The sequence below is a fragment of the Poeciliopsis prolifica genome, unplaced genomic scaffold, assembly GCF_027474105.1.
Source record: "Poeciliopsis prolifica strain line A6 unplaced genomic scaffold, Auburn_PproV2 SCAFFOLD076, whole genome shotgun sequence".
In the NCBI taxonomy this organism is placed as follows: Eukaryota; Metazoa; Chordata; class Actinopteri; order Cyprinodontiformes; family Poeciliidae; genus Poeciliopsis; species Poeciliopsis prolifica.
This window is the reverse complement of record NW_026562451.1, coordinates 1,035,100-1,059,277: the sequence shown is the minus strand read 5'-3', so window position 1 is coordinate 1,059,277 and position 24,178 is coordinate 1,035,100. Positions and strand designations below refer to the sequence as shown.

The window sequence follows — 24,178 nt, the reverse complement described above, 5'->3', positions numbered from 1 at the left end:
GGGACTGGCAGAAATGTGCCACAAATGAAGTGGGATCACAAATGGAGAGGCTGAATGGACACATGAGGGCTGAGTGGAGGCAGTGAGAGTGTGATGGGAGCTGCTATTGAGATCTAGGGCTAAAGTAGTGTAGAATAAGTATGAGGAGCATTTTTTAAAATTAGGAATTGTTTGGGTGAAAGAGCTGGAATCAGGAAGTAGATAAATACGCTACAGTGGGATAGAAAAGGGTCTGAAAAGGCTCCATATTCTGGGAAATCACTCTCATCTGTGTCGAATGTGTGCTTGACAAATCAGCCGCATGTGTGTGAAGTAATTATGGGATGCCTCTGCAGAGCATCCCATCACCCTTTTAGAACAGGATAGCTTTAACAGGCTGCTCCATTAATGCTGCACAGCAGATGAAGATACATTACAGCATTTCTGCTCAGCAGTGTTGTCTCAACACTTGAACTTACTCTCATTTCGTCACAGACATCCATGTATTGGGATTTTACATGTTAGACCAACACAATAGAATATGATGGATGGTTTTTCAACATTTCACAAATATAAATCAGAAAACTGTGGCACACGTTGACATTCAAGTTGAACATACATTTTCAAGTCTTCCCTCTAATCCTTCATTAGATTTACAGAAATAAGAATACAAAGTCTAATATTTTGTGCTATTCATTTCAGAAAGTGGGATATATAGATTGATCACACAAAGCAAAAGATTCCAAGCATTTATTTCCTGTAACTTTGATGTCTATGAATAATGAAAACCCATAATTCAGTTTTTTCAGCAAATTTAGCATATTACACAACATCAGTGATAAAAAACAATATTTGAAACAGAAATGCCAAGCTCTGAAAGACTGTTAATTAATAATCTAACCCCACTTTAATGAAAGGTTTTCACAACTTAATATCTGACCTGTGATGTGTCCCTGGTTCTTCTTTATGCTGTTTACTTACTAAGCAACTGTATTTATACAGATATCAGTTTGCACACACTTTGGATCAATTCACTAGATTGAACGAGCTGAATATAAATGTTCCTGGGACGTGTGTTTGGAAGGGGGGATACAAACCATGGATTTATTTGTTTTGCTTCACATGAAGTACAACTCTAAAGACATCAGCCTGAATAAACAGCTATCACATGAATCATTCACTTGAAATCCAAGTTAATTATTCTGAACTTGTGGTTGTAAAGTAATAAGTTAAAGAGTTAAAATAGCCTAAATATGCTTGTAAACCACTATAGTTGAATAAATGTGTTACAAAATTATTACTCAATAGAAGAGTGACTGGTATAGTACAATTAATGCCTGTACTTGTCTGACTCACCAGGCTGTGTTTTAATAGATGATCTGATGTTTTCCTCATTTTTCACTGGATCGCACTGATTTCTTCTAAGATGAAGCAAAGATTTGATGCAATTATTACCTTGCATTTCCACTTGGTGGCGTTGTGTCACTATGCACTTCACTGAGGACTTAATAAGCACTCTTGGTTGCTCAGATAGAAAATCCAAACATCCTTAGGGTGAATAGATTACAATATGAGCAGAAGCAGCGTTACCCCACCCTTCAGGAGGAGGCATTTGTTTTTCCTTTAATGGTTGAAAAGATGTTGTTCCTCCCCTCTTTGAGAAGCGGCACAGCCTGCAGTCATACCTGTGTAAACACTGGGCTATGACTAACATTCAGACCTCCACGACCTCTGTGACAGATCTTGTGTTTTCCCTTTCTTTTTTTGTTTGTTAGGTTGCCAGGGGTTCCAGTAGAGATTATGAACAGCTGAGGTTCAGTCTTTTTTAAACCCTCACCCTGTTTTGTTGCTTTTCCTCTGTTGGAAAGCCTGAAACACTCCTGAGATCTGCTGCCTAGAGGAGTCTGTTCTTGTACATTTTGTGGATGCAGTAGAAGAGAAAACGTCTCTGTCTCTGTTTGAGTGTATGTTTTTGTATCTGGCTGCACCTGCTCACCTTGTGTTTCTCTCATCCCCCATGGTGAAGCTTAATAAGTCCCTTGAATCCTTATCCTCGGGTTTTGATTTTGTCCTGGGGTTGTTTTTTGTTAGGCAGCGTAACTCACATGAGAAGTTCAGCTTACTTGTTTTTGCCCTAGAGGCACTTGTTGGAGAAATTCTTCAACACATACTAAATAAGCAGGAATGCAGCCTGTGCATGTTTGTTTGCAGCTGTAGTAAAGCGGGATTAAATCAGGAAACCTGTCAAATGAAATGCTTCTCATTGACAATTTTCAGCACCCCGGATAGCTCCTTCACACTTCAAAATTTATGTGAAGCTCCTCAACAGCGCATCATTGGCTGCTGAGACATATTTAACTTGACATTAATGCTTAAATAAACCCAAAATACGCTTTTATTATTTATAACATTGATGTTCTTTGAGCTGTCTTTTTCTGCACAAACAGCAGTATGTGAAAACAATAGATTTCTCCAAGCTGTAACACTTTACAGGCCAAGGATTTTCTAGCAATTCTGTTATTGACCATGAATTGGGAAAAAGCGAAAGCCCCTCTGAATGCTGCTTTCCATTGGCAGAAAAATAATGGATTTATGAGCTGAGGTGAAAAAGTAAAAGGCAGAGTAAATGTAAATACAGACTTGGATAAATATTTATAAAGCACCTTTGTTTCAGAAACAAGTATGTGGGAAACGCAAACTGTGACGGCCGGTTTCAGGGCTGTTAAAGGGACGAGTGTCAGCAGTGTGATTATCAGCGGGCAGATAGCAGATGACAGCTGCCATTGGTTATTGATGACTTTCATAATTAAAATCTCTTATGGGAAGAAGCAGAAGAACAAAAGGAGAGGGGGGAAAAAAATCACAGAAAATGATGAATGGTCCTTTCATCGCTAAAGCTGATATAGGCACCAGCAGGCTCCTCTGTGTGGATATTGGTTTCCAAGAAAGTCTCTGAATTTGGCTTCAAAGATGATCTGCTAGCTTTTAATATTCCCACAGCTCTGAATGTTCACGTTTGGGCTTTCACTTGTGTACTGAGTGACATCAGACAGGAGGAATTGATACAAATCAGACATTTAAAAGGAAGAAAACGCTGCAGTATGCTGGTCCCATTCTCTGCTGGATCTTCCCCTTTCAGCATTACAAATGCAGCACTTGCAATGTTCTGGAAGCAATCGAAACGGTTTGCAGCAGCTTCTTCGGGTGATATCCGTCCAAGGAGAAGCATTCCTGTGGTTACCTGAGCCTGAGGGGTGTGAGTGCATAAAGTAGCTGAATAAACAAGACTGCAGCTGACTTTCATTTTTGTTTTAACATGGAATAACAGTAAAGTTATATCAGTATGGAAAAAGCAATTAATCATAGTGAGAGGAAACACAAACAGATGGTAATTACGTTCATAACTAACAGGTATCAATTGCGGCTGTGCGAAATGACCTACATTTCTAAATCCTTTAGGGAAATTATTTGCCACACTGCTGCTTTTCACAAAACAAGGGTAATTCTGCTAACAAACAATCCCTTTTTTCATGTATTCCTTATCACCACTCTGATTCAGAGGAGTTTTGCTTTACAAACAAGTTCATCTATGGATCTAACCTCTCCGAATCTGGACCTTCAGTAATTCTTCTAGTTTGTTTCCCTGTCACTATGATGTTTCCTCTCACCTGATAAAAGGCCAGAGTACTCAAGAGTTTTCTGAATGGGTGAGGAAGAGTGAGGGATGTATTTAGGACCATTAGGAGACACTGAGCTCCCCGCTAATTAGATGCAGAAGGGTAAAGATTGCATACATCATGTATATCTGAGATATTGCCAACCAGTCATCCAAGGTGTAACCAAGGACGATACATAGGTGGAGCTCTCTATGTATTGAATTAATTCGATGTATTGCCCATGTATTGTCCTCCATAATTTGTTGTTTACTTTTTTCAGTTTTTTAATACTTTAGATTTACAGGAGAGACCACATTTTTGTTCCAGTTGGTTAAGGTTCAAAAGCATTTTCTTATTCTCTGAGGGGATTTTATTAATCTCATTTTTAGAGGAACTCCTAACAGGCTGATTTCTATTCTTTTGGAAAATATTTACATTTGATAAATATGCTGTATATATCAAATGTAATGTATATACTTTTGACTTTGCATCTTGATGCCTGGAAATTGGCATCTGTCTTTTTAAGAAACTCGACACTCAGCCTTTACTACGTCATTACAAATCTTCCCCGTATGTCATTTTAAGACATTCGTAGGAGTGTCAGACTGAGGATAACTTCGTATGAAAAGCTCAGGAGACTCCCAGTTTGCAGTGGTGCTCCGTAAGGAAGAAGCTCACCTGGAGGCTGCAGCTCCAGGGAGCAGCTTTGTGTGAGCAAGCGTTGAGGCAATCCGAATAATTGACATGGGAGATTTCAGGATTCCTCAAGCATGCGTGAAAGAATCAAAGTGACAATCCAGGTATATTTTTAATGAGGGAATAACATTATAACATAATATGAAGCTAAAAGAAAGTAAATTATACATTTTACCTCCCTCTGCTTTAATCTTACGTTTTCTAAAAGAACAGATTTACGACCCATTAACTTGAAATTTATGAGCATTTTCTTATTTTCTGAGAGCATTTAATGAGCTTGTTACCCTTTAAAAGTGACAATAACCACATATATTAGATGTTCCCACCCACGATTTAAGTGCAAGCACACTGCATTTGAACCTCGACTAGGATAATGTTGTGTTTATTGGTTTTCTATGTTTCTAGAGGCTCCAAAATGCACATATGTACCGTTTGTGGTTTAGATGAAGGCAGATCCTTTCTGAAGAGAGTACAGTCACAGATCAGACAGGATGACTGTCAGTGGCAGCGTGTTCCCCTGTAGGCAGAACAGAGCAGAAAGCTGCATGTCTCACAGCACCGCATGACATCCATGTGGATGAGAGGGAGCAGTAAGAGCGCCAGAATCACATGGGGAATTCCTCCACGTCTGTCGCAGCGAGGCTGTGTGAGAGCTCGGGTGTGTGGGACTGTCAGAGTGGAGCTCCCACTAACCTGCTAAATGGTCCCCTTCAAACCCACCCACCATGGTCCTCCCCTTCTGGATCAGGACGGCACTGCTGTGACATCACTCATTCCCACACAATTTGATTGGCTGGCCATTGGAGGGAAGTGGATTTTTCCTGCAGCAGAGTGAAAACGTGGGAGGACCAAAGGTAGAGAGTGTAAGGGGAGGGTGGGCTTGAGCAGGAAAGATTGATGCTGAGGCAAGCCGGCACTGCGCAGCGCTCACACACACTCACACAAACACTCTGAGTATCACGCGTACTCTCATCACACTCCCAAGCTGCTTAACAGGCAGGAAAAGCACTGACTCTGACTGAGTCTGCAGCCCATTACTGCAGGACAGGACAGAGAGGACGTGAAGAACGAGTGGAGACCCAACAGGGCAATTCATTCGTCTGTGTTTTAGCTCAGAGCAACAGTTAAACTGCTGTCATCTCAGGAGGTCCAGAGCTCCAGGGAGCTCTTTACAGACACATCCCTTTTCCAAAAAACAGAGGAAGAAAAGGCAGCAAGGGCAGAAGCAAGGGCAAGTGTTGCCTCTCTCCCGGAGGTTGTCGTGGACGTCCTCCCAATGTCCTCATGAAAACAGGCAGAAACCTGCATGAGGTCTGGGCTGAAAGATGGCACGGCGAGTAGGGGGTGAAGGCTCTCCGAAAAAGACATCTCTCAACCTGGTGGCAGGGTTCTACCATTACCTCCGAGGTAAGTGGGGCAGCATGTCTGCACAGCAGCGTGCTCTATTGAGAAAGCAGCTGAGAAAGTTCCTGAATGTATATTCTGCATGCATCATAGCACATGTGTTTGTAGTGTTGCATTGCAGTGTTGAGTCTGTACATGCCTTTAACTGTGCAGGGGATTTTTTTTTTCTTTTCATCCTGGTTGTTGAGAGTATGTCAGAAAAAAGAGACACCCATTTGAAATGCACGTTTCTTGGCAGACTGTGTATGTTTGTGTTTGCTTTTGAGTTTGGAGGCTGTTGATTTTGAAGCTTGCAGAGAGTGGAACAAGCAAACCCAGCAGACAACCAACTCCCCCCTGCATGGATCACATTGCAGGGGTGTGACTGTTAAATGTTTGGCTTCTCTGTTTTGTCTAACTCTCTTCTTATCTGTATTTGGATATTTCTAAAGAGTCAGCACTCTGGTTATCATAAAGATTTATCTAAAAGATTTTTACAGTTTGTTTGCGTTATACTTAAACTGCCTACATACGGTTAAATTAAGAGAAGATACAAATTTTGTAATAAATGAGATTGTACTCAAAGCAGGGGGTCAGGGTGGAACGGGGAGACAAGTGATGCAGGAGATGTTTTGTCATGCTCGGCTGCTGAATGGTTTTTTTCCCCCTCTTTGTCATAATGAGAGAACTTGAGTGTGTGTGCGTGCTTACAGTAAATTGGAGAGTGTGCAAGTTCAAAGTCACCTCGTCCCTGAGCCCGAGAAGCTGGCACATGCAGGGGCGTTCTCCGTCATGCGTGTTCCTGCTTCAGGTTCAAAATTTCTCCCATTTTCATCCAATATTTCAGCCCATCAATATTTGATAATTCCCGGACCCAATCAAAAGATTAATTCATAGTACAGGGGTCTGCTCAGTGGCACGTAAGACTACGCAGGGATGTATCTGCATTATGTATGAACAGCAGCACCCCTTCCCCACCACCACTATTACACCAACGCCATCCCTTCTCAATCTCCTACCCTTTGACACGCTCTCCCTATCTGTTCACATCTGCCCACTGTACCCACTGACACACTAACCAACTTGAGTGTAATCAGTCTGTCAGCAGATTTCATTAAGGTAGAATGGAAGGCACTGTGTCAGACATCGTCCTCTCTCCTTGCTAATGTGCTTATCTCAAGGAGACTGCTCAGTGGTCCAGATGGGACAGAAATGGCACAGTGACAGCGAATGTACATCTCAGAAAGCTTTGAAACTGTTGTTATATGCTGAATATGAAAATTAAATAAATTAAAATTGGATAACAGTGGTGTAGCAGTGGATATGTTGCCTGATTTCAAGAAAACCTTTAGTACTACTAACTATGCAGTGAAATGGATAAACCCATGTAAAGTGAAGAAAACGGTGTGTTTGCATAGCTGGAAAATCTCTTTATGAAGTGGTTGATCACAATGCGTAGAACTGAAAGCGTCATCTTAGTATGCAGTATCACAATCACAAAGCACTGTTTGGATGTAATTTTTGGTATGACACATTTCAAGTCTCAGGCCTCTTTATATTAACATTATATAAATATAAAAGTAATAAATCTGGTCAGTTGTGGGAACTCTTCCTGTCCTGATGTATTTCTTTTGTATGGAGCTCATGGAGACTGCTGGATATCATCAAAATGTCGAAAAAGGAAACATTTTCAAGAAAAATTTTGGTTACTGTAATTGTAATGAATCACAGTCAAATATTCTTGGGAATATCATGCAACCCTAGTACTCTTGATGTATCTCAGGGTTCAACAATAACCCTCCTGCTATTCATCATGTATCTTAATGATTTTCTTTAAGTTTTGTCTTATTTGTCATTAGAAACTGGGTGATTACTAAGATAAACCAAAGATTTGAAAAATTTTAGTTTTGAATACGCAGAACTGTCCATCATGCGTTTGCAAAGGTTCTGGTAATAATTCTATTCAATTCAGTTCAAAAATATTTAATTGTTCCCAAGGAGAAATTAAATATTGTTATAAGTCATGATATTCAATGTTCCTTTAAGAGTTATTGTAGATGCTGTGGGCAGAAAGAATCTCCTGCAGTGGTCTGTATTTCAGCGGCTCTGACTGAAGACATGATGCTGTTCTGTGACATTCTCATGAAGAGGATGGTCAAAATTGTTTATAATTTTCTTGATTTTATTCCAAAACATTTGTCATATTTTATTTGTTAGATGAATGCAGATCATGTTTTATATTCACATGCAATGAAAAAAACATCATAAATCAGAGGAACCACCAGCTGCAAAGTTTAAAATCTGACTGGGTAAATCAGACTTGCTTCTAAAAGCTGGTGAAGGTCTATAGATCGACATCTAAATAAGGATGTTCATAGTGTTATAATATTAATAGTTCAAGGATTTGTACGTGACAGTGATTTCACAACTTTCTGATTATATTTTAGGAGAAGAAAATATCATATATTTTAGTATTTGGTTCATTTTTGGCACAAAATAATCAATTTATGCATTGAGTAGACAGAGACCAGTATGTGACTCTCGGGATATAATGACCTTGGGTAGAAATACAATAGGTGACTTTCTTGTATTTGTACAAAAAAAAAAAAAAAAAAGCAAATCAGTCAGTCTGTTTTTTGCCTCTATTGTTAAATTTGGCATATTTAAATAATGGACTAAAGTGCTCATGTTAAAAATGTTGCATTTTAAATAAATAAAAGTAAAACAAACATTGAGTAATTAACATATGAATCAAGCTTGTGACCCTTTTGTGCTTTCATTTGAGCTGAGTGGCTTTTAGGGTCATCTTTAACAGACATCTATCCTATTGATTGTGCCTTTTGCTAATTGGCTTTTATCACAGTGGCCACAGCTAACAACCACATGGATAGGTAAATCAGTACATATGCAGTATGCTTGCCTTCATGTGCTGCCCTTTTAACTTCTGAAAGGTCACTTTCAAGAACAGAATTTCTTGTCCACAAAAAAGGGAGTTCAGCTTGAGAAAATGTCACTGATAAATGTCAAGTGACATTTCATAGTATGTTAGCAGAGAGTAAAAAATTTGGTGTGACTGTCTACTGACACATCAGGAATAAAGCGATGAATCAAAGTTAATTAGAATCCACCATGCCCTTTCTGGAAAGCCCAATCGGCTCTCACAATGATAGACAATTAGAAGATTGCGTTTTAATCCCTTATTTGTTTATTATCGCTCAGGACTAATGGGAATGCTCTGGGCTCTGATTTACAGATGAGCAGGAGGCAGTGCAGAAAAGGACGTTCACAAAATGGATCAATTCCCACTTGGCAAAGGTAAGAGGTTTTGCTTCCTTCCCTACTGCCAGTATTTTGTTGTCCAATTTACACAAACACAGGTGCTTGTGTTTGTATGGATAGAAAACTTCAACAACTCTATTCTTTTCTGCTCCATCCTTTGTGCCGACTGGAACATTTTCTCCATTTAAAAAAAAAAAAAATTCTCCAGATAAAACCCACACACAGTCATCACATGCCTCCAGTGTGTTTTTCCTTATTCCTTCAGCCTCAAGTAGCTGATATCAAAGATATTTGGCTTAATTCTCCAAATGGCATTACTGAACAGTGTGTTCATTGCTTTCCCTGCAAGCTGAAGTCGGTAATTTATATTGTACTATCTCAAATAAGGGTAATTTAAATAGCTTAGGATAAGAGGTTTTAGTTAAAGCTTATTTTTTGAATGAGATGACGTTCACTTGTCTGTAATTATTGTGTCATGCTGCATTGTACTTTTTAGTTCCACTCATTACTGCTTTAAATGCCATATCTGTGCTGGCTGGACAAGGCAAATATGGCACAGGGCAACACAATTAAGTGTTATTTCAATCAGTGACGCTCCTTTCAAGGTTTTCTATTTGATTATGGCAGCTGTGGAAAGTCCAAACTGGTGGAGGTGGAGCAGAAAATTCATATGAAAGGATGGGGATAAACCTTACTGTTGCATGAAATATTAAGCAAAGAACATACCAGGAAAATATTCCTGCACCAAAACTGCCTAAAAGTAAATGTGTCTTTTTCACTCTGAGAGATTTAAGGAAATCCAACCTGTAGTTTGAATACGTTTGTTCAGCACTTTTGGAGGCATTCCTAACAATTTCTAAAAAGTAAATGAAGATTTCTTTGAAAGCATACTTTTCTTTTTTGGGGTTGATTAAATTGTAAATGCATTTTTGATTAATCAAAAATCACAGATTTTTTTTCCATTGATTGCTTAAAATAAATTCCTAATTAGTTTTGGTAAATTTTAAAATGCCAATTATTTGAAATAATTATTCCTTGAGTTTGAAAAAATAATGTATTTATTGAGTTGAAGAGAAATGAATTGCCTGGAAACAAAGATGAACATTTCCCTTTATCAATCTGGGAAACTAACTGATAATACAATATAATAACACAACTACACAACAAAATACATAGAAAAAGTAAATGAATAATTGTCACAATGAATAGCAAATAAGAACAAGTTGCTTCAAACAAATGCAAAAAATTTTTTGCACATTTTCATCATGAGTGACAATAAATGTAGAGGACGGTGCATATGTCAAGTATTGTCAACAACCTTTGCATTAAGTTTGATTTATTCCTAATTTAATCATTTTTATTAATTTAGTATTTATTAGCCATGAAATATTTAGTCTGAAGGGTTTTCCGCCAGTGTTCATTAAAGAGCTTGAATAAAAATGTAAACATTTACTTTTGTCTCCATGAAGAGTGAGATTATTAGTCCCACATCTACTTGAGCAAACACGTAGATCCAAAAGCTTTACCTGAGATAAAGGCTGGGACTCGGGGAAATAAGCTCGTTTGGCTCCATCCCAAGAAACCAAGGGATAATCAGGTGATAGGATATATTAAAAAAAGTTAATGAAAGAGGTTGGTTTTAATATTTTTATGCCAAGCTAAGAAATATATCAGTCTTTTTGCTTAACTTTACACAAGAAATCAATTATTTCTTAAAATATATTTCTTAAACAATAAAAAAGTGGAATAAAGAGAAGAATTTGCCTCCAATGATCAAATTCAATTCAAAGGCAAGAGCATATTTCATCTCAATAGATTGTCTCTCTCTTGTTGCTCAAATTACACATTCGCAATCGCTGTCATTGCCCATCGAGAACCTGCTCACCTGATGCCTGATGTTGCCATAGAGACACTGATTGGTCTAAATTTGTCTCCAAAAATCTCTTTGTGTTTAGCTTTATCTTGATCAGGAGACAAAAATGATGCTTAGTTTACAGCTGGTTCAAAGGATAAAATTTGCATTATTTCAACACTGAAGAATGTATGGATTCTAAGATATTAAAGGGCGTTATGCTGCGTAAAGGGACAATAAAGGTCAAGGATTGGGTTGAGTGAACAAGCTCCACAGTCACAGGAATGATAGCAGGAATGAGAAGGACAGAAGTTGGTGTAGCTTTTATCTGTGAGAAATGGATCCTCCTCCTGGCTATGCAGATGATTAGGCTACTCCAGTTATCTCAGGTCTTTATTTCAGTACCTTAAGGTGCTTGATTAATCGTTAGGTGAGTTGAGACTTATCATCAGGGCTTCCTTTTTCTAACACTCCCCTCCCCCTTACTTTTCCACTCCACAGGTATAACAAAAGAAGTCCTATAAGCTTTAAAAACTGTCTCTCTGCTAGAGGAGACGTATTGGAGCTGGTAATTTATACAGAAGATTAATGGGTATCATTACTTTAAGCAGTTCACCAGATTAACTCAGTGAAGATATAAATTGTAAGAGAACAGCAGGGTCTATGTTGCTGCAGGTTGTGTGTTTAGATATAGGCTGTTGTCATGTAGGCCACACAGCAGGACAAGTTTTTAATTTCCAAGTGATGTCGCTCTTCAAGTTGCACTCATTGCAACTCTGCAGAGGAGTGACAACTATGAAGGGCGGTGATAGGGGTTCAGTGAGCGGACCCCAAGTTTCCATGTGACAAATCCTTTCTGAGAGGGTTAAAGCTTAATTATAGAGTGGCCAGTGTGAACCGCAGAGGCATTTTCCAGGAAAACGGCTTTAGAGCCATAATCAGTGGACCAAGTGTTTTTAGAGATTATAGCAGCAGTGAGTGAAGCTCCCTGAGGGTGTTTGCTTCCTTGCTCCCCCTGCCCACTCACTTTTTGCTATTATTTTCTTTCTTTAGATTCCCCCAACAAGCCACACAATTGCATTCAAGTTTTTTTTTATTTCAATCTTCAACCAGCCAGCTCTGCTTAAAGCCTCTTAGTTCTTCTCTTGTTGTTAGTGTTACTGTCCTTAGAATAAAACCAAATTAACTGATCAAGTCCTATAAGCTTTAAGAGATGTAAAGATATAAAACCTGAATGATTTATTTATTCACTCGTGCCATTTCAGATGTTTTTTTAGCTGAATCCTGATGCATTATGGGAACAGAAACCTGGTTGTTTCCCAGCATGAACACCTTTTATTTTAACTTTAAATTAGGTTGGAAAAAAGCTTCAGCTCTTTTCTGGGTTTTTTTATTCATGCTTTAAACATTTTTTGACATGATATCAAACAAAAATGTTCTCAAACTGTTTTAGTAATCAGTAATCGGCAGCTCAGATATCAAAAACAAAAAGGAAAAGTTAAAGCCTGACTGATGCATTCCTAATTGTGAAATCATGAGTTAAGTTAATCTCTTGCATGCCACAAGAAGTTTGAGATGATGTTCAATTGTTGGAAGCCATGCTGAATGTTTTGAGAGGTGCACAGTGCAACTTGTGTTTTACAAAGTTACTTGAACTCGTGTTCAGACATTAGCATAACTATTGAAGTTTCTCTAGATTTTCATGACAGACATCCAGAGAGATTTTTCCTTAAATTTAACACACTGCCATTCAGCGTGAAACCCTTCAGTCGTCTTTGTTTCCACTCCTCCCTTTGTCTTTCATGCTGTCGATCTTTTTGAATCTGCGGTGTCGAGTGTACCGAGGGAATAACACGAGAGCTCACTCACACACACGTCTTGAAACTCTTCTGTTCTCAATCAATTATGACCCAGACACTCACATGTAATTAGCTCATTAAGTTCTTGATTTATTTTTTTTAGGGAGTGTTGCAGCGCAGACGAAATTAATATTACTTTCTTATTTTGTAATTAGTCTGAAATTTTCCTCATTAGCTTTGGGATTGTAATGAACAAATAGGTGAATTTAACTCCAATTAGCTTTTGGTGCAATTTATCGCTTTGAGTTGGGCCTTTTATAAGCGCCTTTCCTGTCATGTTATGATATGGGAGGGGAACCCTGTCTGAGTATTCTCATCTCCAAAGCCTTGAATCGACATTAGAAGAGGAATTAGTGAGAAGAGCTTCCATATTTTCTAATTAATTTTTGAAAGACGTTGGGTAGTGTCTCCCCCCTCTCTCTTTTAGGATCCGTCTCGTTGCTAGTCTAAATCCCTCTCACACATTTACGATGTTTTGGTTTGTATTAATTTGTCTCATGCGCACACGGTCCACATGCAACACTCGCTCACACTACTTCAGCCTTCACTCTCTTTGCAGTTAATCTCCCTGTGAATGGTTCACTCATCTGAATGCTTTTCTCCCCCATCTCCCTCCTTTAAACCTCTCAGCCCCCCAGCATGTGACTGTGCTTTAAGAGAAATCCTTGATGTGGCGCTGGCGAGGAACAGAGATATGTGGATTTCCCCGAGTCGGAAAGTCAGTGTCAGGTCAGGGAGGAAGTCAGTGGGAAGGAGATGATTTGAAATCATCAGCATATTTTAGGATTTGGAGGAACCCATTTAAAGTCTACTTATGGGGTGAATCCGGTTGTCAGTAAAAGCGCTGGGACTGCCAAACACCAACTGGAGTCTGAGTACCTTTTCTGTGAAGATTTTCTTTATCCATGTTGCACAAGTTTAAATTAATGTCTACCAGTGTAATATATGTATTGCATTGTGGTTTATGTTGAGGCTGTGCTGCTGAAAGTGCATGCAAAATAAACCACTTCTTCATTCATCGTTTGTGGACATTGCAAGAGTTATTACTGAACATCTGAAATTATCAACCTTTGCACTCCTGGAAATCTGAAAAACTAAGAAAGCTGCGGTCGTACACCATTTATAAAAACAAATACTTATGTAAAAATATCAGTTTTGTTTTAAAAGGAGAATCTTGTTTCAAAATTACAAAAGTAAATATCCTTTACCTTTCCTACATTTTGTTGACTTACTTTCTTGCATGTTATTTATTAGGACAAAAACAAAGACTGCAATTTTTACTAGTTCTTCTTTGCAAAACAGCAAAAACAGAAAGAGCATCCGAGCAGCAGCTTTCAAGATTTACCACAGATTCTCAAAGAGATTTTTGGTTTCTACTTTTAGTAGCACATTTAAGCAGATAAATAGGTTTTGATCATAACCAGAAGTGTCCAAAGTATTAGAGCCACATTGGAGGATTTACCCTAATCAAGACCACAATTACAAAATAAGACATATTTGGTCAACCAACAAAAATAATTGAAATATATTAACACTTAAATAATTGCGATGCAAAGTCTGCAAAGTTACATTTAGATACATATAAAATCTTAGGTGCAACTTTATTGTTTGTCTTTTATCAGCAATGTTTTTTCTATATAATGACATACAGTATGTCACTGTACAGTATGTCAACTTTACTTATTAAGTAAAGTTGTGCAAATAATGCCCTCATTTTTGAAGAAATATTGGGAAATATACATTTCCATTTCTGTGATTAAAAACAAAATATCTTACAATAAAATATGGTAGAGCTATCAAGGCAAAAGTAGCTTAAAACATATTTTTCAGATTTGTTTTATTGCAAAGAAAGTTTTTAAAACCACGTGTCTCTTTGTTTCCATCTTAAAGCTATGTGCTACTACATAAAGATCAATGGTATAGGTTAAAGCTTATCCTAGAAACATAAATAGTATTTCAGGCCTTAAGATTTTGTTTTATCATTTAATTTTTTTCTGCATAGCATGTCCCTCCTCTTGAGGTGAAAGACCTGTTTGATGACATCAAGGACGGGGTGATGCTGCTGGCCCTCCTGGAAATCCTCTCTGGACAAAAACTGGTGAGCTTTTCATCATGCATGTGACTTAGCGGCAGACTTCAAACAACTCATGTCCTCGGAACTCGCCGGATTACAACTTTCTACATCGGCACATGTTGAGTCACATACCTCGCCTCAAAACCTGGTCTGATGACCGAGTAATAGAGTAATTTTCAATTCTTTGTTTAAACTGCCTGTATAACTAATAAGGGGTATGTGAAACAAGCCCTGACTACACAGAAAGGCTTATTGATTTGCTTGTATTAGGATGTTTGAATAGTGTAGGAAAGCCCAGATTAACAAAGACAGATCAGAGTTCACACACAAAGACATCTTGAGGGTTTTACTTGGCCAGTATTGCCTAAGGTCTAAGCCTGTACGTCCTATTGATCTGTGTGTTAATAGCCAAACACAGCTCTGACTGGTGCCCGTGTCTTTCTCACATTATTTCAGCATTTATATTCCTGAGAAAATTATTCCTGCTTTTGTTCTGAGTCTTTATATTAACTTGTGAATACTTGCAAATTTGTTCTTTTTTTCACTAATTTTCTGCATAAAATTTCACTGCTGCATGCACGTCACACATTTCTCCCCTGTCTCTCTTTGTTTTGTGGATGTCCATTGTTTCTTCTCTTCCTTCCAGCCATGTGAGCAGGGCAAGAAGCTAAAGAGGATCCACTGGGTCGCCAACATTGGTACAGCTCTCAAGTTCCTCGAGGGTAGAAAAGTAAGAGTTCAAGGTCTCCTTTGAATGTGTTTTCTTTTTTTCCCTTGAATGTTTTTGCTCAGCTGCAGCCTCATGGGTGTAAATATTGAATCATGACCTTCAGTGACCTGATTCCTCCTCCTTCCACACCTTTCTGTCTACTCTGCTTCTCACATAGATTTAATCCACAAACATCTCATTATTTTTTGTTGTGTGTCTGCAAAGATTGGGTCGAATAGCTCTTCTGCATGTTACACTGAATCACTCTTTGAATTTGTTTGACTGGCTGGATTTAAGCAACAGAAAAGTCATTTAAAATCTAATTATTCGACTAATTCTGGTTCCTTAACTGATCTTCCCTTGCTTATTGGTCCCTAACATTGATTGTGCTTCATTTTGTTCGTTTTGGAGCGGTCTTTGTTCCATTTTCACAATCCATTGGAAAAATGGTCCCCATTCATCTTTGCCATTTTATAAGTACCCATCAATTGTTATTCTCATTATGTCAAATAAATAAGTATGCTCTAAATTGTTGTGCATACCATTGTCTAAGTTCATCTCCTGCCCCTTCTGTAGATTCAGAGATTATTGTTAAAGCTTTACGTGGCTCATCCTTGGATATGCATAAATAAAGCCATGCGTATGAGATGATGTCTGCAGGGACATTGATTTGTCTTCTTTGACTGCGTCAGGGTTAAAACTCTAAATCCTTTGGCACTAATCTGCTGTCTGGAGATGAGACATCAGGGAATTATGCATATATGTCTAGGGATGTGTTTGCAGATGTTTAACATGCCATAATTTGACTTTTTTTAACTTGTGGAATGTTACCAAACATATTTTCAGAATTAACGTCACCTAGTTCTCCAACTTGAAATGATTTCCATCATAGTTTCTCAGATCTCAAGGTGAAGACCCCAGATAGTTTTGTTTTGTCATTCTCTAAATGTCAAAAATATAGCAAATATTTAGAGGACACCTTCTCAGAACTGCAATGTCCTGTTTCATTTAGAATGCAAAAGAAAAGCTACAAAAACTGAAAGTCCAAAATCATTTCAAGAGTTGAGCTGTTATTTTGTCAATTTAAGCATTTAAAATCTTTTTTTTTAAATCATTATTTATCATACTATTTTTTTTTAATACATTGTTTTTTTTTTATATGTGTCCCTGTATTGTGAGTATAGTAAACCAACAATTCTATTTTTGTATTTACTGTTTCCTCTGCTCACTGCTGGTTTGATTTATCGGGACGACCTGCTGTGTTTTCTAATATAAAATCACATATTGCATATTTTTCTTATCAGCAACCGTCCTGCATTTTTCCACACTTCTCTCGCCTGCTCCCAATCTCCTCTTTCATGCTTGTTCGCAAATACTGAGTGGCTCCTATTGCCACATGGTGACCTGTTGTGCTGCAGAATCTCAGTGATCTGACCCTTGGTTTGATAATATAGAATATTTCATCATATCACAAGATACAGCCCTCGCCTTCCACCCCATCCTCCGCCTCTTCTCTGCCTGTCTCTGCCTTCTCTTTTCGTTCGTCTCTGCTGGATGTAATCCTTGTTGCCTGTGTAGTGGAGATACATCTCGACTCAATGCCAACCACTCGTGTTATCTCGCTGTGTGAAGTGTCGGCCTTCACACAGTCAATGAGCTGTTTGCTTTCAATCAAATGTACCTGGAGTGACTTCAGGTACTCTCTGTCTCCCTCCTCCACCTTCCTAACTCCTGCACTCATTTGTCTTTTTTTTTCTTATCTGCCCCAAGTCTGCCTACAGAGGATCTCCGGTCAGTGTTCACACCTTTTCTGTATTCCTCTTGCCTGGACACAGAATAGGCTCAAATTTATCTGTCTCCAGCAGAACTGAGATTACATATCCCCTGTATTGTTCATTTTGTAAAAACATGTGCAGCATGGCTCTGATTTACTAGATTAGATGAAAATTGTGTTTACCTTTATAAGAACAAGGATTATGTTGTTTTTTTGAAGTTGTGTAGCTCCTAAATGAAATATGAGCTGATTGTTGCATTTTTTTTTTTGTTTTTTGTTAACAGATCAGGTTAGTAAACATAAACTCTACCGACATTGTGGATGGACGGCCATCGATTGTACTGGGATTGGTGTGGACGATCATCCTGTATTTCCAGGTAATCTCATTATTTCCATAATTGGATCAAATCATCTCTCCAAGTTATTAAAATTAATCATGATGAATACAACAAATTAAATTGCATTTAATATTTTGGTAAGAGCAAAATTCAAAACCTAAAAAAAGCTTTGTTTTGTAATCTCACATTTGATTCTATGCAGATGATGGAGTATTTTGTAGCAAAACAAGTGTCTAGAAAGCCACAGAAAAACCCACCTTTATCTACAGATCGTTTAAAATCGGCAAATATCAGTCTTTCATGGCATCCATAGTAAACAACAACCTCAATCTGTCAGCCATTTCTGTCACTCAGCAACAGTAACATCAAGAAACATGAGATTAACAGGAATCAAATGTGTAATATAACAAATCCACGCTAAACAAATCTTTCAATATGTCACAAAATGCATAAAACAATTTGCAAACACTTGGTGAGGATTATCTTTGCATAGCAATAAATCTTGAACAACTGATGAGCAAACTTGGACTTTATCCTGAGGATTGATGTCCTGCTGTGCATGTATTCATCTTTTCCTTGTTTCATGGTTAGAACAGAAGATATCCAAACTGTTGAACAGACTTTTCTTGTCATGGATAACTCAACAATCAGTTAAAAAAAAAAAATACAAAAATCATATTATTTTTTTAGATTTACTTCACAGGCTTTTGAAATAATGAATGATGCTGGATATCACCTTTTCTGCTAAATTCTCATTGATGTCACCCCTTTGTTATATTAATAGTCTCTTCTTTTTGAACAATTATTTTGAACAATAACCATTTTTTTTGGTTATGGATCTAAAATTTCTGTGTGCAAGCTCAACTCTGAGGAAAACACAATACTTTAGATCGTTTACTTGTGTTTACACTCTACTGCTGTTGAATGTCTCATTGATGGTTTTTAAGGCATAATCATGTTAGCAGCAATTTCTTTGCACACTTTTATCATCATAGCTATAAAACCAACTTGGAGAAAAATGTTCACAACAATCTTACCAGAATATGTTCATGTATTGATGTAAATGTATTGCCCTGGCTGTGTTTTCACAAATTTAAATCAGCACATGTTTTGATCCAAGGTGCTAAATCCAAACTCTTTTTGATTGCCTGAAAAAATATTTGATAAATTCAACATTCCAGTAACTTTTCCTGAAATTAATTCTTCAGTTGATAGAACAAATATTATAAACCACTTAAGTATGAAGAAATTATTAGTGCTATGTTGTATTGTGTTTTAGTAAAACACCACGTGTTTATTCTTCATTTTTTCAATATTTTCAGTTTACTTACCAGAAGTACTCAAAAATAATAATGACAGTCTAACATCTCTATTGAAAACCACATTTTATAGATCATTTTTATATCCATAGAAGTTAGGTATAGACTAAATCCATTCATTATGCCAGAAAGCTTACCACAGAATACAATAAAAGTTGTTGTTTTTCTCTCCCTACAGATTGAAGAGCTAACCAGCAGCCTACCAGAGCTCCAAGCCTTTTCCAGCAGTAACTCCTCCCTGGATAGCTCCACCAGCAGCACCGACACCACCAGCCCGCCTGTCAAACGGAGACCTCTGGCTCTGCAAGGGGGAGCCAGAAAGGCTTTACTCAGATGGGTTCAACAGACAGCCACCAAGTACAAAGCCTTATTTATCACATAAATAAAAGAAATGAATGCTACATGAACAAGAACAAGTGGTCTTTTTGGTCTGTTTGACCTCATGAATTTGTGCTGTTTGCAGATGTGTAGGGCTTGACGTGAAGGACTTTGGGCCCAGCTGGCGCACTGGTTTAGCCTTTTTTGCTGTTATTAATGCGCTCCGGCCTAATCTGGTAGACATGGAGCGGGTATGGAGAAGGCCCAATCGGGAAAATTTACAGGAAGCGTTCTTATTGGCTGAGACTGAGTTAGGCATCCCACAGCTTCTTGATCCAGAGGGTAAATAACATTTTCTATAGAATTTCTAAGATTGTTTTCATGCAAGTCATATTGAACCTGAACTGTGCAGCTGTTTGCATTTAAAATACCTAAATCGAGATGATATTTATGGCTGTTTACTTCAGCATATCTTTTGTGCATTGTGTTGTTTTATCATAAATGGAAAGCAGCATAGTCTTGTTACATTCATAATGAAATAAGTAACATCTGATGTGATTTAGGTTCACAAAACAGAAATAAGGCAATGCATACAATACCACATCAGATGTGCAACTCGGTGTCATTGCCAAGCACCATCTGTGCCCCTTCACGCCTGCACCACAGAATGATCTTTGACAAATTGAGCCTGACACCACTATAATTAAGGTCCATTAGGCCATGAGATTTGGCATGGCAGTCTCCATACCGAGGTTAGACGCTAATCTGAAATGCCAAGGATTGTTTTCATACAATGTGACACTTGTCCATCTGAGACAGACCTATTCTCAGCTGTGGCGATAATTTTTTCTTCCCAACTGTTGAAACACTTGCAATCAATGTGACTTTTCATCACATTCATTGGTTTCTCTGTCAGACGTGGACGTAGACAAGCCAGATGAAAAATCTGTCATGACGTACGTCGCTCAGTTCTTGAAGCATCATCCCGGCAGAAAGCAGAGCGACTTGGAAGGAAAGTCTGAAGAAGCGGTAACAGCTTTTCTATCTAGATATTTTAAACATTTATCTTATTGTGTCCTATCAGTTTTTCCTTTAATAAGTCTCTATAAGTTCATCTAACTTCAGGCAGACGTATCAAATGGATTACAGTATCATTACAGGAGATTTTCTTCAATATTAGTTTAATTCTAATTTTTTTAAAAAGGCAACTCACTTCCACAGTGCACACTTTGGTTAATTATGCAGGAAGTGAAAATAGACATTCACAATAAAAATCTGAAAAATGTTGCCTATGCTTGTATTCAGCCCCCTTTACTCTGATACCCCTAAATATAATCCAGTAGAGACCTTCAGAAATCACCTCCTTTAAAATAACCTCACTTGTGAGTAATTACATTAATGGAGCTGTTCTTTGATGACCTCAGATGTATATTAGATGTATAAACAGTATTAAGCAAACAGTGTCATGAAGTCCAAGGAGCACAGCAGAGAATGAGACTTAGATTATTAAACAATATCCAAAGTGTTTTAACATCTCACAGAACTCTGTTCACACTATGAAACAAAAACAGTGTGGCATAGCAGAAATAGAAGCTGACCAAGGAGAGCAAGACAAAAACATTGAAACACTCCTGGTGGTAAATGCAACGATGAATATGTTACAGTTATGTGGGGCTATCTAAAATCCTCAAAATAGATTAAAGTTTGTGGTTGCAATGTGACAAAATTGTAAGAAAAATAGTTGCAGGGGTATTAATACGTTTGCAAGGCACTGATATAATGTTTGATTGGTTTTTGTCTTCCTCTGTTCCTCTGTGGTGTCTGCTTTTCCGTCACGTTTCTCGCCTCTACCTACAGGATGATCTTGCTCCTCGGGACATAGAGGAAATGTTTGAGGTACGTTTATATGTCATGTCTGTAACGTCTCATTTTCCCCAGATTAATGCAAATATAATGGATACTTCCACTTTTACTCCACACGCAGTGTTTGCCTTAGGTTTATTTTCCCTGCTCTTGAATTAATCATCCGCAGTATTACTCTAAACTGTACACGAAAGCGAGATTAAACATCATTTTTTTCTTGTCAAAACAGATCCTGTTTGCTAATGTCGGCTCACCTGACTTGACATTTCCGCCCCAGGGTGTCTATTCTAATAAGATGTGATATTGCCATTTATGCACGCTGCCAGGTCGCACTGTGACTGCTGGTCCCATTAGCATGACAATGAAAGCCTCTGGCGTCGGCTCTTTGCGTTGATGTAGGCTTTTTTAGGGAAAGCTGGTGAATAGAAGAGGTTGGTTTTAAGGTGAAAAGTATCTTGAGTTGCTTGCTTTTTCTGTCACTTTGAATTTTGTCTTTGAATACTGATAAGGGTTTTGTTTACTTTGGTTGTTAAAGGTCCTTGCTCTCATGGTTACAATAAATTTGTCCTGAAGACTCTAAAAGCAACAGATGTCTCCTTATGTCAGAGACTGAAGATTCTTAAAAAAATGTAAGACAGCAAAAGCTTAATGACTTGAGGTGTTTCATAAAATAAAGTTTGGGTAAACTTGAAGAGATTGGCAACTGAGCTACTTTGACTAATCTATAAGAAAAGCTTTTAGGCACTGCATTATTATCGTTGTAGTTTCCTCAAATCCAACCAAACGGTAGGGGGGAGTTTAGACAAAGTGTCCTGCTTAAGCTGAGTGTTTTTGGCAGCCGTGAGCTTTTGATTTTTCCCAACAGGAGACCAGATTAGTAAGAGAACACATTTTAACGGTTCATTGTCTGCCTCGTCACCCATTTCTTTTCTTCATTTTCCCTTTTTTTCCAAACTCCATCTTCTTTATCCCCTTTCCTCTTCCTTATCTGCTTTCACACTTCCTCCTCCTGGTCCATCTTTCTTCACCCGTCTTTCACCCCTCTTGCGTTTCCCATCCCGGCCTTCCAGAGAGAACAGCGAAAGAGCCAGAGGGAACTCAAAATGTGGCTCGACCAGCTGGAGAAAGAGGCGGTTCACGCACAGGAGACCCAGGGCAGTCTTGCTCAACAGTACCAGGTTAGTGTGGGTGTGTGTGTAGAGTTTAACATCGGGACACTCTGCACAGACGGTCCTATTAATACCTTAATCTGAGGCATTTCACTGTAGGAATCAAGCATCAGCCGTCATATTTTCTGTCTGGCTTATTCCTCCAAGCCTCAGGATACGTCCCGTATACCACAGCATGTGGGATATCCTCATTTTCTTTTCACTGGTTTCAGAATGTGAAGGCAGGAAGTCTCATATTAGGAAAAAGTAGATGAGATGCCTGTGGGAAGAGGGTGTAACCTCTGTTAGTCTGTCTGTGTGGTGCGACACCTGGGGCAAAAACATCCAAATCAATTTATTTATATATTTATTTTAGCTGTTCAAAAGCCTTCAAGTCCAGCTGGAGATGAAGCGGAAGCAGGTGGAGGGCGCATTGCAGTCCACGCAGAGAGACGGGATGCTGACTGTGGATCAGGCTCTGGTCAAACAGGCCTTGGAAAGAGTCTCCAACAGGGTGAGAGAAACTGTCTTCTTCTATAAAGAACCAGATTCAGGCGGTGCTATGGCATTTCACAAAGTTTGTCTTTTTTACTGTCAGAAAATAAACAAACCCAAATGCTGTGATAGCTTCTCTTTAAGATTACAAGGAGATTAGAAACACTGAGAGAACGTGTGTTTCCAAATGTTTTAAAAATCATGGAAGTCACATGCTATTCTGCCTTACATGTTTTGACATTAAGGCTACAAATCATCAGTGTATATGTGTTGTGAAGCAAAGTACCATATAGAGGTTAAATGGAAGGAAAATAATAGCTGTCTCATAATTTTTTATAACTAGCAATCTGAAAAGAGTTGCATGCATTTTCCATTTGTCGTGATGTGGGGAATGTATTTAGACTTAATTGTGATATAAATGTTGTTAAATACACGGCAGTTCTGAAAAAGCCCGATAGGAGCTATAGAAGATGTGAGATGTGCTATCAATCACATAAAAAACAAGTAAAAAATTCACTGTGTAGATGTGTTAAGCTTGTAAAGGCTCTTCCTCAAAAATTAAAATGGTTTTTCAACATTTTGTGAATGCCACACATTTCAGAATATTATGCTGTAAAATAATACTATAGCTCTGTTTCCCTTTCCTTCCACTTCTCCAGTTATACACATCACTTGTGTTGGTTTGAAATTTGTGGTTATAATGCATCAAAATGTGGAAAGGCTTGTATTACCTATTTATAATGATTTACTAGCATTGGCACTGAAAAACATTTCATTATAACCTTCAATTTCACCTTGTTTTTACTCATTTACACTGAAGCAGTTAAATCTGATTTAAAATTTAAACTTTCTCAAGACCAATGCATGCATCTAGTTTTTTGGTTTTACACGCTAATTGCTTTTTGTAAATCAGCTCTTGGACTGGCACCTTCGCCTGGACCGATCCCTGCCAGCTCCTCTGGGAACCGTAGGGGAATGGCTACATGAGGCTGAAGGAGCCCTGCGACAAGAGATTACTGTCCAACAGGCTCATGATATCACAGCTAGTACTGTACACAGAGCTCTGGAGCAGCACAAGGTTAGTTTTCAGCAACGTACAAAAGGAGGAAGGAAATATGTTGCCAGAAAAAAGGCAGCTAATGAAAAAAAAAAAGTTGGAAGAAGACCTAACGCTTGGCAAAATCACTAAAACATTTTTAGAATATTTCTGAAATGTTGGTCTGGAACGTATTACTTTGCTTGTCTTTTTGTTTTTCTGCATTGTGCATTTTACAGGACGTGTTGAAGAGCTTGGAAAGTCACCAGCAGATTTTTCAGCGAATCCATAAAGACAGAAGTGTTGACGGCGTTCCTGTTCCACAGGATCAGCTCCAAGACATGGCTGAGCGGTGAGTCTGAAAAATACTGCAGAGTAGTAATGTTTGCTGGCAGGAATA

General features: G+C 38.3%; 1 protein-coding gene across 2 annotated transcripts in view; it reads left to right on the top strand.

The window, feature by feature from the left end:
* Positions 1-24,178, top strand: part of syne1a (spectrin repeat containing, nuclear envelope 1a) — a 137,049-nt gene that overhangs the window by 7,384 nt on the left and 105,487 nt on the right. The window contains exons 1-14 of one of the 2 annotated variants that reach the window (XM_055021456.1): positions 5,642-5,738; positions 8,968-9,029; positions 14,707-14,802; positions 15,425-15,508; positions 17,258-17,278; positions 17,546-17,638; positions 19,097-19,275; positions 19,382-19,578; positions 20,153-20,265; positions 21,094-21,132; positions 22,170-22,277; positions 22,624-22,761; positions 23,656-23,820; positions 24,018-24,130. In XM_055021456.1, the coding sequence (XP_054877431.1) occupies positions 5,657-5,738; positions 8,968-9,029; positions 14,707-14,802; positions 15,425-15,508; positions 17,258-17,278; positions 17,546-17,638; positions 19,097-19,275; positions 19,382-19,578; positions 20,153-20,265; positions 21,094-21,132; positions 22,170-22,277; positions 22,624-22,761; positions 23,656-23,820; positions 24,018-24,130 (1,490 nt within the window). In that variant the 5' untranslated portion in view covers positions 5,642-5,656. Of the gene's footprint in view, positions 1-5,641; positions 5,739-8,967; positions 9,030-14,706; positions 14,803-15,424; positions 15,509-17,257; positions 17,279-17,545; positions 17,639-19,096; positions 19,276-19,381; positions 19,579-20,152; positions 20,266-21,093; positions 21,133-22,169; positions 22,278-22,623; positions 22,762-23,655; positions 23,821-24,017; positions 24,131-24,178 lie in introns of those variants that run through there. The other variant, XM_055021455.1, reaches the window with a different exon arrangement.